At 38.3% G+C, this 14,167-nt stretch overlaps 1 protein-coding gene across 1 annotated transcript in view; it reads left to right on the forward strand.

The window, feature by feature from the left end:
- PIEZO2 (piezo type mechanosensitive ion channel component 2) overlaps positions 1 to 14,167 on the forward strand; it is a 496,400-nt gene that overhangs the window by 379,004 nt on the left and 103,229 nt on the right. Inside the window, exons 18-22 of the mRNA XM_030549442.1 lie at positions 4,558 to 4,766; positions 9,985 to 10,145; positions 10,950 to 11,126; positions 11,315 to 11,440; positions 12,929 to 13,129. Of these exons, the coding sequence (XP_030405302.1) occupies positions 4,558 to 4,766; positions 9,985 to 10,145; positions 10,950 to 11,126; positions 11,315 to 11,440; positions 12,929 to 13,129 (874 nt within the window). The remainder of the gene's footprint in view (positions 1 to 4,557; positions 4,767 to 9,984; positions 10,146 to 10,949; positions 11,127 to 11,314; positions 11,441 to 12,928; positions 13,130 to 14,167) is intronic.

The raw sequence follows: 14,167 nt of genomic DNA on the forward strand, positions 1-14,167 counted from the left end.
TTAACACAAACAAAGCCTCAGATTTGAAAATCCAGCTGTTTTCCTCCTATTTGACACACCGTGTTGTCAGCGCCAGGTGTCAGTTGACACTACCTGTAAGGATTCTGGAAACAGAATTTTAGCTATCAATTTTGTTCATGGTACATGAAGCAGAATAAGACACCTCTTGATTTGCCACAGCTACCAATATTGGTCTGGCAGTGCTGTCAGCAGTAAAAACCTGGTTGTGCAGAAAATTAAGATGTTATGATACAGAAAACCTATTAAAAGTAGTTATGTACAATAACAAAGTCTAGCTTTTATAAAGCCATCGAAGCAACATGCAGTCATTCATTCATTTCATTTTAAAAGATCTAGTGACGTAGCTCCACATTTACTGTGCCTGCTATTTATGGTTGTTTTTTCTACTTCTGTTAATTTTATCTGGGTTGTATCAACTGATTGCTACAGGGAGACAAACCTTTATTTTCAGTATGTGGACAACACTGGAGATTTAGTCATTTTAATAGAGAAACTGTTAATTAGATTTTAAGTCCAAGTTCATGAAAACACTTACACATGTGCTTTAATTCCCATGGTAGTCATTAGTCAATGGGATTTAGGAACACATTCAAAGTTAAACCCATTAAACTCTTTCACTGCAAGATTAGTAATAAGTGTTTAGACTTAGAGTCTCGTTGTGACAATACTTGTCTCTGTAACAGGTAACAAAATACATTCATTCCTGTTTAACAGTTTTCTTTTTTCTCTCTCTAACTCATTTCTCCTTTGCCATCGCATGCATTCTTGTGCTTTCATCTCTTACCTCGTAGCCATGCTAAAGTCAATGGCCGTGTTTATCTAATAATAAATAGGTAGGTATACTTCAATGTTTCCTTTCCTTTTCTTAAAAAAATGTACTTTAATTTGTTTGCTATTTCTTCAGTTCCTAGAAACAAAAATCACTCAGGCTGTGCAGTACTGTGACATAAGCAAAGAAGACAATTCTTAGTCTTCTAAACCCACCTGATGGTTTATAGTGGTTAACATATGGATATCTGCCACATGGATTTAGAGATTGTGAATTCTCTCCCCAACTCAGATTCGTCTCTTAAACTTCATTCAAGCTCAATAAAGGCCTAGACAATACTATTTCCAATTGACTGTAGTTAACAGAATTAGTTTAGGAGGCTGGCATAGCTACTCTTTGTATGTGTATGCATGTACACATATCCATATCCACACGCCTACTTACCTCAGATGTATGTTAGATAATGCATTTGAGAGTCAAAGAAATATGCGCAACAAGTATTTTTCTGAAGAAAAATGGAAGTCTGTGCTTTCGGGTCAGCTTTCTTGTATACAGAGTAATAGAAGTGTAGACAAAAATAGAACACCTGTACATTTCAGGACATTAAAACCAGTTAAACCATGTACTGAGTTGAGTGCTACAGCATCTAAACCACAAAACTTATATTATCATCCTGCCTTCATAAAATTAGATTTTTTAAATATTTCCATAAGCAAGATTTCTTTCAATTTTTCAAGGATAGGTTTTTTTAAATTAGGATAAGAATAAGAGTGGGGTCGTTTTTTTTGTTACTCCTGAACGTGAGCACAAAAACTGGGCAAATACCTCAACAAGTTTTCTGTAAATATTTGCTTAAATGAAAAATTAATGTTCTTATCCTGTGCTTATGTCCCTTTTGTGTGTACTTGCAGTCACTATTTTAGGCTGTGGTTCTCAAAGGAGAATGGGTCTTGGGCACCTGAATCCCTTAGGTGCCTTTAAAAATCCCAGCTGTAGTGAATGAGTTTGCTGGCAGGAATAGTAAATTTTAAGTGTTAGGCATTATCCGCAGAAAATAAATGCTGAACTCGTAAACTTGAGCATCCATGCCAGTAACACCCATTCAGTCAGAGAACAGAAAAAATGCCAGGTGAGCTGTGTCTCCATTCAAAACTAACAGCTTGAATCTTGGATATTGAATACTCTCAATGGATGGCTCAGGAATATTATACAGACCAAGCATTATTAACAAATTATTTGGCAAATGATTCTGAACAAGTGAATTGAGAAAAAAACATACATTGTTGGCAGAAAATTCACAAAGAGCCTAAGAGGCATAAATGTGGCAAACACATTATTCACTATTAATTATTCACTCAGCTCTAGTAAATATATTAAACGTAGTTAAATGTGGCCCTGATTCAGCAAGGTATTTGAGCATATACCTAACTTCAGGCACCTGAGTAGTACCATTGATTTTAGTAGTCTGAGGGACTATTCAAGGCACCTAAAGTTTAGCCATGCTTAAATACCTTGCTGAATTGGGGCCTATATGGGTATATCTATGCTGCAGCTGGGAGCAAGCACTCTTAATAGCTATTCATACTCTTGCTTATTGCTGAAATAAAATATCTTGAAATTAAGGATTTAGTCAAATGAGATTAATGGGCATCAGATTCCAATCACATTCCATGGTGTTTTTCTTAGTACTCATTTTCATAGGTCTACTTTGTAAGTGTATATATGTTTGGGACTGACCCGTGTATTAAAGCAATATTATGCAGTGTGCCTTTTCTGACTTTCAGTAATTAGCATGCAATTAATTTACTGCTTGAGGATCAATTAGCCACTTTTCTGTAACCTTTCCCTTATTTAAGGCACTTGAACTTGCATCTTGAAGAAATTGCAAGTCCCAATTGTTTGAAAGATGCTTTTGCTTGTTTAACTGTTGCATTGACAGCTCATGCTGTGCTGTTCATTTTTTGTAAGCAATGTTTTGAAATACATTGTACAGAGTAAATAGGTATTTCTAGATTTTCAATTTTCTAATATGCTAGTTAAAAGTTTCAGAGATTGTTGTCAAAATTAATAAAACTGAATAATATGCTAACACTTCATATTGTAAAAATACTTTAGCCTATTAAATTTAGTTACCTGAATAAAAAAATACAGTAGATGTTTTATAAAATTCCTGATTATATTATATTTATTACTGTAGCTAAATGGTTAGGGACCTGATCTTGCATACCCTTACTGCCAAACGGAGTGCTACAGGAATAGTCTCATTCAAAAGAAACTATTCATGATAGAGGTCTGTGTCACTATGCTTAGAGTTGTGTGCAGGATCTGGCATTAAGAAAGTAGGGGAGTAATATGTTAATGTCAGAAGAGTCTATGTTAGAGAGGAATCTGAGCCACATGATTCTGATCTATATACAAATTTTCCCAGAGTTTTGGGAAGTTGGATCCAGGTTTGAATCCATTCGAGAGATATGGGCTAGCAGAGCAGTGCCAGTCCAGATCCTGATCTGAATGTCCACAAAGTTCAGAGGTGTTGGGATCTTAAGGTTTTGGTTGCAGTCAGTCTCCAATTTGTATAGTATGTAAATACATGTGAAAAGCAAAATGAATTGGTGAGTTTCATATTGGACTGAAAGTTTTTATATCATAGATGAGTGATTATTAATTTTGTCTTCTCTTGTGTAAAAAAGCAAAGATAATAGAAGAGGAAGAGTTTAAATGTCATAATAATTCTCAAAAGATTTAACATTACTATCATTTCTATGTTAAAATACATAATTTGCATGTTGTGTATTTCAGCTTATTTTCTATACTCTTGACTTTGCTAAGTGATTCATTCAGACATAGTTTAGGATTTGAGGTATGACCTCTGCAAGTTTTAGAAAAGAAAGAGACTGTAGGCCTTCCCCAAATTAGATGATGTCAGATCTATTGAAGAAGTGACCTTGGAGTTTTTGCTATAATGTTTTATGAATCTGCAGCTGGGAGGTGGGGGGAAACAACCTTTGAAACTAATATGTTTCTTTGCTACCAAGTTGCATCTTTCCATGTCAAAAAGTTGAAAATGTATTCAAAATATGAGTTGTATAGCTTACCTGTGACAATTCAGTTGCATTATGAAAAGCATGGGAGCATATGCACACTTTTAGCAATTAGTTTTAGCATAGTTATATGGCACACTTTCCATTTTGTTCTGATTTTGTGATTCTTAGTAGAAGTGCCCTGTTAATGTCATGATGCATGCTCTTGACATCTGAAGGCTGCTGCAGATGGAGTAGGAGAATGCTGTAGCAGTTGTTATGTAGCATGATGTATTTATTATCTCTGATCTTCTTTTATAACCCTTGTTCTCATTTCCCTTTTTCTTTCTGTTTCAATTACTTTGAGCAGCCTCAAGAAAAAAATACCAAACCACCACAATGAGTAAGTCCCCCATGAAGTAATGAAATGCTCGCTCTCTCACAGTGTCATTTCATGCTTCTACATCTTAAACTCTGACCATTTTCTCCGTTGGGGAAAATGTCAAGTTTAGGTGTCAAAACCACTCATTACTAACTAATCACTAGCATCTGAGTGAGAAATAATTACTACTACATTCGGACTCAGTTTGCAGTGTTTGTTTGCAGAAAGTACCAGAATCATTAGCATTTCCAGTTCAGTGGCATTTATACATGCATTGTTTATTTTTTAAAATTATACTGCTTGAAAAAAATCGTTCTTGATACCAATACACCTCAGTTTGCTGACACCTCATTATTTACCGACAGACTGGTGCACCAAGATGGAAGTATGCCTGACATAACCATGCTGAATTTAACTGCCAGCAAGGAAGAGGATAAAAATCTGGAAGAGCATGGTGATGAAAGAATGGAAGAGAGAGATGGGGAGGGAGAGAAAGATGGGGATGAAGAAGAGAAAGAGAAAGAGGAGGAAGAGGAAGAGGAGGATGATGAATCTGATGTAGAAGAAACTTCCGGTAGGCTTTGGGGCTGTAATGTTGCCTCTTGCTAACTTTATTTAACTTCAGTTGTAGGTGGTTGATCCTTGACAAGCTCATCTTACTTTAGATAACATTATGTTTTCCTTTTAATTTTGCCTAGAGTCTTTGCCAAAATAGTCTGGATTGAGCAGATGGGTCCTTGTTAATTATTCAACATGCTCCAGTCTCTTAGGATGAGAACAGCTACTGTTACCTACAGTATGCTTACAAAATGAAAAAAAAACCCCTCCGGCTTCTACTAGAGGAAAGCCCTTTACAAAGCCAGTAATGGATGAGGAAATTCCTGAAGCTCATGGAAAGCTCCTTCCATGTGAATTCTTGAAGAAATAATGCTTTTTTTTCCTTTTGTATTGTATGCTTTTAAGGTTATTCATTTCAGTAAGTTCTCTGCTTCGTTGTTCATGAACAGCTTTAGTGTCACATTTTGCAATTTTGAATGAGGAATAGCTAACTGATTCTAAATGAATATAAAAATGCCGAAGCGTGGTGGTGGGTGAGGTTAAGGTGTTATCCTGGATATCTTTGGCTAAGACATAAATAATGTCTGTAATACAGTTATGAACATGAACTCTGCATGACTTAGATTAGCAAGAGAAATAACACATCAGAGACAGGAAACTGAAGGAAGAGTGTTTAGAATAGAGGAAAATCAGATTGTCTGGAAATTGCCTTACATTAATTTGAGCAACTACTGTTACCATTATATGTAGGCCTCTGGAACAGAAATAAAGACTTGCAATGAGACCTGCTCAAAGAAAAATGCCAGTTTATATGCTTTAAGAAGCCTAAACTCAGTTCATGCAGCACCAGAGGATCAGAAACCACTCATTTCCCTGGCTGGGGGATTCCATCTGCATAGAAGACTCCACGGTGGGCGTAGCCCTGACATGCCCAGCTCCTGTGCTCTTTCTGTGCAGGCAAGAGTATGATTGGAATATGCAGCACTCTGGCTTATCGCCAGCTGATGTAAGTTCCCTTGGGAACACTGGCCAGCTGTTGAAAGTTAACCTACACTGGGGCAGAGCCAAGAATCAGGGAGCAGTAACTGACTCCCTGGAAGCCTCCACTCTGTGCTGCGCTGAATGGATCTTGGCAGCAGCACAGTAAATATCTGTGACTGGATGTGAGGTACTTTTAAGTTACATACACATATTGTGTGTATGTATGTGCATGTGTGTGTGCACATGCACACCAAAAAGCTATATCATAACGTTGCACTGTTAAGCACTCAAGTGTCTGGAATCGCCAGCATTATTTTAGCAGAGTAAGGCATACAGTCTTGTGCCATATATTATTATGGGTATGCCAGATATAGCTCATGACAGTAATTTGCATGCCCTGCTTCATTCACCTGGCACCTTCTGAGTGGTGTTTTCCAGTATGGTAAAAAAAAAAATGGCACAATGTAACATTTATTCTTTGAGAAATAGTAAGTGATCATGTCATTAAAGACCATCTTAATACATACATATGCATATAGAAACATACTTGCAAGGGATATATTTTGAAGGAAAGAAGAAGAAAACAAAATCAATAATCTGGCATTATATGGCCAGACCCCCAAAAAGGCAGAATTTCACTCAAAATATGCACTCAGTAGGCAGTTCTTTTTCTTTTTAAATAAAAATAAAGATCAGAAAACTTGACATCATTGTCTAAGGAGCCCTGAAATTCCCCTGCATCTTTGGCCAATGTAGTCAGCCACATCCAATTTTTCATGTTTCCATCTCCAGTACTAACTGTGCAACCATTCTTACTGTGTGTTAGGTCCTCATTCGTCTACATTTTACTAACCCAATCTTTAGACTTAATGATTCTCATTTTAAAAAAGTGGTCTCACTCTACTTCTCATCAAATAGCATTGTGAGCTAGTGAGTCTCAGATTACTAATGCTAGATCCTGCAAAGTGATCTGGCTGGCAAACTCTTTTCCAAGAAGCAGTCCAGTTGACTTCAGTGATACGGGCATATGGGTCCACATCCATGGATCAACTTGCAGGATCAGGTCCTAAGACTATATTGTTTTTATAATACATATGTACTACATCATATATTGGTACCTTATAATGTATTATTACAGTTAATTAAACTAAATTATTACTAGTATTACCAGATAACTTGCGTCCAAGAATTTTCAAAGAGCTGGCTGAAGAGCTCACTGGATATTTAAAGCTGATTTTCAATAAGTTCTAGAAGACTGGAAGAATGCTAATGTTGTGCCAATTTTTAAAAAAGGTAAATGGGATGATCCAGGTAATTATATGCCTGTCAGCCTGACTTCGATCTCTAGAAAGATAATGAAGCAGCTAATATGGGACTCAGTTAATAAAGGAGGGTAATGTAACTAATGCAAATCCACATGGGTTTATGGAAAATAGTTCCTTTCAAATTAACTGGATATCTTTTTTGATGAGATTACAAATTTGGTTGATAAAGGTAATAATGTTGATATAATAGACTTAGACCTCTGTATGGCTTTTGACTTGGTACCACATGACATTTTGATTAAAAAAACTAGAACAATATAATATTAACATGGCATACATTAAATAGATTAGGAACTGGCTAACTGATAAATGGGGAATTTTCATCAAGCAGGTATGTTTTCAGTGGAGTCTCATACCAGTTGGTTATTGGGCCTGTGGTAGTTATCATTTTTAACAATGACTTGGAAGAAAACAAAATTATTACTGATAAAGTTTTTAGATGACACCGAAATTGGGGGAGTATTATTAATGAAGACAGGTCTCTGCTTCAGATCTAGATCACTGGTAAACTGGGTGCAAGCAAACAATATGCGTTTTAATTCAACAAAATGTATACATCTAGGAACAAAGAACGTTGACCATACTTACAGGATAAGGGACTCTCTAGCAGTGAGTCTGAAAAAGACTTAGGGGTCATAGAGGATATTCAGGTAAACGGGAGCTCCCAGTGTAATGGTGTGGCTAAAAGAATTAACGTGATCCTTGGCTGCATAAACAGTGGAATCTCAAGTAAGAGTAGAGAGGTTATTTTACCTCTGTTTTTGGCACTGATGCGTCTGCTGCTGAAAAACCGTGTCCAGTTCTAGTGCTTACAGTTCAAGAAGGATGTTAATAAATTGGAGAAGGTTCAGAGAAGAGCCGTAAGAATGGTTGAAAGATTAGAAAACATGCCTTACAGTGATAGAATCAAATAACTCAGTCTATTTAGCTTAACAAACAGAAGGGTAAGGCGTGATTTAATTATAGTCTGTAATCTACATGAAGGAACAAATATTTAATAATAGGCTCTTCAGCCAAGAGGAGAAAGATATTATAGGATCCAATGACTGGAAGTAGTAGCTAAACAAATTTCAGACTGGGAATAAGGCACAATTTTTTAATGGTGAGGGCACTTAACCACTGGAACAATTTACTAAGGGTTGTGGTGGATTCTCCATCAGTGATAATTTTTTAAATCAAGATTGGATGTTTTGCTAAACGATCTGCTCTGGGAATTATTTTGGGAAGTTCTATGACTTTTGTTATATGGGTGGTCTGACAAGATTATCACAGTGGTCCCTTCTGGTCTTGGAATCTATGAATTACGCTGGTGCCTAGAGCCCAGCTCGCAAGGCACTGTGGCAACATAGAATAAGAGAGAATCCTTGTCCCAAAGATTGTACAGACTAAATAGACAAGACAGTCAAAAGTCCCCGGGAAAGGGATAGAACACACAGGCAGAGAGAGCAGAGTGATGGCTGGCAAACGTCATGTTAGTGCCATGATTTATTTTCCATTTTTTTGTTTTGTTGTTGTTTTGGAATTAAACTCCTTTGTGTGAGGTTTAGTTAGGAGAGTATTTGCTAGCTGGAAAAATAAAGGAAAGGAGAGGGAACATTGAAGGGAGAGGGAACTGTAAAGGGAACAGAGCCATGAAGAAGGAAGGAAGAAAGGAAGGGGAGAGCAGCCTGAAGAGCAGGTGGAGTGAAGTCGAAGTGAAGAGACTAAGGAAGGAGACAGGAAGGGGTAGGAGCAAACAGCCAAACAGTACAGGGCAGAGAATGTTCAGAGTGAAAACTGTGGACAGCCTTGTGGTGACATTATTGCTGTCTGACAGGCCCTGTTTTAGCTGCTTCTGTCACCTTCTGTCTCTGTCTGGCTCCTCCCTTCAATTTTTTCCTTTGTTCCCCAAGGATATGGAGCCTAATGGTGCCCAAGTGGGGGTCACTTCCACATAATGCTGGACCTCAGGAGAACCGGAAGCTTACCTCTGACTGGCCCCATCTTTCCCCTTTCTTTTCCTGGGTGCCACACTACCTGCTTTAAACTGCTCCTGCTGGCTTACGTCTGTGACTGGCTCCTCCCTGCAAATTACATTTGTCAAGATAAATGAGCAAAGTACATCTGTGATGCTACTTCTGTGTTTATCAAGTCCTTCATTTATTGATAAGCAAAATGTAGTATTCTCTGATGTAGTGTGTTATGAGTATGAAACAGAGCAGTGCTAATGTTAAGTGTACAATGAAGGTAACTATAAGTTGTATTTCAAGCAAAACTCTGCAGGGAAGTTTTGCAGACTCTGCAAAATTCTTCAAATAGCTCTATTACAGTATATTGCTCTTCCCAGAGGCCTATAAACATCTGTGAGACTTGTGAACATGTTTTTAACCATCTCGGTGGCATATTCAGCTTTTAGAAAGCAGTGTTTGGCCCTATGCTAGCATCAGGCAGTCTTTTCCATTTCCACATTGTGACTCTCAGCAATATAATTTTCAGGGTTGGAATGTGATTCTGCTCAAAGCTGACATAAAGGTTTGCTAGGAAGAAATATCCTCTGTGAATTACTTTCATGTTTACACTTTTCTGAACAAACTAGAACCATATGCATAAATATAATCAAACTAAACTGTTTTAGTTCTACAGGATCAACGGGTGGATTAAGGCAGGGATCCATTGATTCACAGATCCAGGCCCTGAGTCTGCAGGGGCCAATGGATGCACAGTCAGTGCCATAAGTACTTTTGTAGTGGATAGCCTATGATTTGTTATTGGGGAAGGCCCCATTTAGTCTTAATCCACCATTGAAAGTCAGAGCTGATTTTACTCACCTTTATGTCTCTTGTTTTGAGGCTGAGCGGAAAAAATCCTGTCTTATTATTTTCTGTTGAAGAGGGAAGTAACAAAGGAAAAGACAGTTTTTCAGTGACTCCATCGGCTTTGTCTTTGCAGATTTAAAGAATAAGTGGCATCTGGTGATTGACCGCCTCACGGTGCTATTCTTGAAATTCCTGGAATATTTTCATAAACTGCAAGTTTTTGTGTGGTGGCTTTTGGAGCTGCATATTATCAAAATTGTTTCTTCATACATCATCTGGGTCACAGTGAAAGAGGCAAGTAAAACCTGTGCTGACAAAATCCCATCCTTCTCTTGATGCTTCTTGGCTCCACAGCAGTGGGCCAAACCTCGTTCCAACCTACTTCTTAGGCACCGGCTTAACTGGGTGACCATGATCCATCTGGGCTCTCCAGATGCTGGTGCCTAATCAAATCCTAAAGTCCCATCTTCACTTAAAGTCATCAGTTGGGAATGGGGACTCCTGTCACCCAGAAAACCTCCAGTCCTCTCCACCAATGAAGATACTAGGGTTTTTGTTTAATTTTTTGGGGAGCCAAAGTCATACTCCGTCTGTCTTTCTCCCTCCCACCAGCATCCCCATCAGATGAGAAGGAGAACTCTAGTGTGCATAGAAAATCATTTATGCAAGTCCCCTACCACAAAAATCAGCCTTTCTACCACCCCCAGCACACCAATGTGTACACTTTGTTGCTGCAAAAAAAGCAGGGCCACAGGTTTGGCCCTTTTTATTTAAAACCATACTTGTAGAGTGGGCATGCCACTGTGTGGGCTAGTGGTGCTAATAGTATTTTGAAGTTAGAATTGTTTTCATCCTAATTGATTGCTACGTTTCCTGCCAGCCACTAAGTGCTGTTGAGTTTGTGACATCCATGCCTAGCATCACAGTGAGAGCTGTTTTAAATTTTTATTTCATTACTTTTCTTAGATCTTGTTTTTGGCCCTTGTTTTGAAGGATTTTTCAATGACGTGTGTGTGTGAGGTATTCTAGGTATAAAAGGTCACGTTAAGGTGCCTGGTCATCTGGCTGCTCTGTGTAATTTCTGTTTTGTGTTTTCAGGTGTCTCTGTTTAACTTTGTGTTTTTGATTGCCTGGGCTCTTGCTTTGCCATATGCTCAATTCCGCCCATTGGCATCAAGTGTCTGCACTGTTTGGACATGTGTGATTATCGTCTGCAAAATGTTATATCAGCTCACATCTATTGACCCTAGCACCTTTTCCAGTAACTGTACAATGGTGAGTAGTAGTGCATATTAAGAGTTTAATTGCTAGGTACTTCAGTGAAAGGACAGAGCCAAAGGAAGCATGTGAAGTGTTCAAAGCTGCGGTTCAGCTGATGTGTTTCTGCTGAGCCATCATGATTCCTGCCCCCAGTGGCTCCAAAGAGACTCTAACTAAAGAACTTATCATTGTTTGCATTTTAGCCTACAGAAAATGAAACTGACATAGGCAGTGAAGAACTGAAGACATCGCTTCTCTACAGCGCACCCATTGATCCTACAGAGTGGGTTGGATTAAGGAAGTCTTATCCCCTGCTTGTATACTTAAGGGTAACTGCTCTACATTTTTCTGTGTTTAGACCGAGTGTCTCTTATTCCCTGATGAACTTTTCAATGTCCTTGAAATGGATCATGTGCCACACACAAAATACATCATTCCATGAATTGTGAGCTATGGGCAATGGAGAAAAAAAAGTGGTGTATGGGTAGGAGGCAAGTGTCCTGTTATGCATGATTCCTACAGCCCTAACTCAAGAAAATTCCATGCAACAATTCAGATAAGATGCACATAGAACCATATCTGTCTTGCTCTACTATGGATTAAAAGGATAGCAAGAAATTTGGCTGACAGGATTTTAAGAAGTAACAACATACATCCATTTCAGATATTATAAGATCTAAGATAAACGTTTGATCTGGATAATTGTGTCTGACTGGCAGCACATTTCTCCTGCAATTGTTTTTTAACACTTTTATTCTTAAGAAACAACTTGGAAAAAATGTTGGGTTTTTTGAGGGGAGGTTAGGATGGTGGGAGGGGAAACAGCAATAATCCTGTGTCTTTATTCTAGTTTTTGTTTTGTTTAATGCAGGCAGGGTGTGTTTTGTTACTTTCATTTGGATTAAACATTTCTTAGTTTTACTCTATGTCAGCACCCGAAGGCTATCCTGCATGACTCCCATAGAATTAGAGAGAGTCTGAAGTCCTTTACTTATGATTTAGGATAAAGTGCTCTGCATGGAAAATGGCTGAAAAAATCATGGTTGAGTCACTGCAAACTTAGATTATATCAAAAGTTTAATTATCATTTGTGACTCATCCTGAATTTAAAAAAAAACAATCAGTGACTTACTTCACCTACCTGTATGGTACCTTCATTGGTCTTCAGATTTACATTCATTCAGAACACAGTGTTCGGATTTGTTGAAGTTAGAACGACACCCTTCTCTAGAGTGTAACTTTCTCCGTGCTGACCCAGCCCAGTTCAGGTTCTCTGCTTCTTATCTTCACGTGATTCCAGCAAGATAAGGCCAAAATAGGGGACAGATGCACAGTTTCTGGTCTTTTATCACATAAAAGAGCTGTCTGACAGTACTTAATCGTGCTGCTGTTCCCTGTTGCACCAACAGAGGCAAAGTGAACAGCCCATGTAAAATAGGGTTATGAAAACAACACCAAAAGGACACTATCAAGTACTTCCATTGTTTTGCTGGTGAGAACAGAAGTCAGTGTCATTGCAGATATTAAAGTATGAATTCAGAAGTTCAGTTATCATGACACCGGCAGTGAGGAAGAATGGGTCTCTCTACCTCCTCCGGAGGGAGGAACAGAAATTGTGGAACTGGTAAACCCTTGATGCATTTTATTGCTCAAATAAGCTTCCCATTTTTAAATTAAATCCCAAAACATTTTGTTGTTACAGCAATATAAAACAAGAACGTCAACTAGAACATTCATTGATTATGCTTCTCAGAAAAAATTTCCAACTCCTCATATTTCAGTTTTGATTGTATCTTCTTTGTATTGCTTCTTTGTAGAATAACTTACTGATGCTGGCTATTCTGGCCTTTGAAGTTACAATATACCGGCATCAGGAGTACTATAGATGTCGAAATAATCTTACTGTACCTGTGACTAAAACCATTTTCCATGATATTACAAGATTACATTTGGATGATGGACTTGTAAACTGTGCCAAGTATTTCATAAACTACTTCTTCTACAAGTTTGGGTTGGAGGTAAATAACATATTCATGTTATTAAGACAATGATTCCCAACCTTGTGTTTTGTTTTGTTGGTCGTTTTGATTCATTGGTTAGAAATGTACTGACAACATGCTGCTTCCTCATCCGCTACTCTCACCAGGGCCAGAGTTGTCTAGGCACAGTTACCACCATCTCTTCCCCCTCTCCATCTTCCCCACCCCATGCTTTTTCTCTTGTTTTTCTCTCATTTCTTTTCAATATACTTTGTTTCTCATTCCTGTGCTCTGTTTCTAATTCACCAAAAGAGAAGGCTGTGTGCTATTCAGGGAGGGATTGGCAAGGGGCATCCACTGATGTCACCTACAATTGAGTTGAGTACCACGGGAGCAGAGAAGAAAAGCTGCAGCTGGCAGGCTACCATCTATGGCTAAGTACATATTAGCTGTTCTTGCTCCTGCTGCACTCAGGTCTGTTGCAGGAGCTGGGAAAAGTAATAAGTCCTTCTTTATTTTAGTATTATTTATATTATGGTAGATCCAAGAAGCTTGGTCCCCCACTGTGCTTCTTGGCTTCAAGAGCTTACTACTTAAATAGACAAGACAGACCAAGCATGGGCAGGGAAAGATACAGACAGGGGAAGTGATTTTCCCAAGGTCATGTGGCAGGTCAGTGGCAGATCTAAGTCCCAGGCCAATGCTGTATTCCATGTATGATGTTGCTCTGCTTTGTCAGCAGCAGCATGGGCAAAGTGGTAGGGCAGATTTGAGGTTAGACAACCCTCCGTGCTCTTTCTGTATCTCTTGTTCGACCTGCATCTCTGTCTAACTCCCGCCATCCCTCTGCCCTCCCTCTCCTCCTAGTCTGGCATCAACTCATACAGACAAAACAAAATTTAATCCATCTTGAAACTAAAGTAATGCTGAGTAAATACCTCATAAAACACTTTTAAGTATTTGTTTGAATAGAACTGTGAATTTGCTTCAGCTATGTTCATACACCTTTTGTGTTCAATTTTCATTAATATTCAAATTAAGAAAATTAGAATAGTGGAAAGAAAGTTTGTGTAAAAA

Source organism: Gopherus evgoodei, chromosome 2 (assembly GCF_007399415.2).
Source record: "Gopherus evgoodei ecotype Sinaloan lineage chromosome 2, rGopEvg1_v1.p, whole genome shotgun sequence".
Lineage (NCBI taxonomy): Eukaryota > Metazoa > Chordata > Testudines > Testudinidae > Gopherus > Gopherus evgoodei.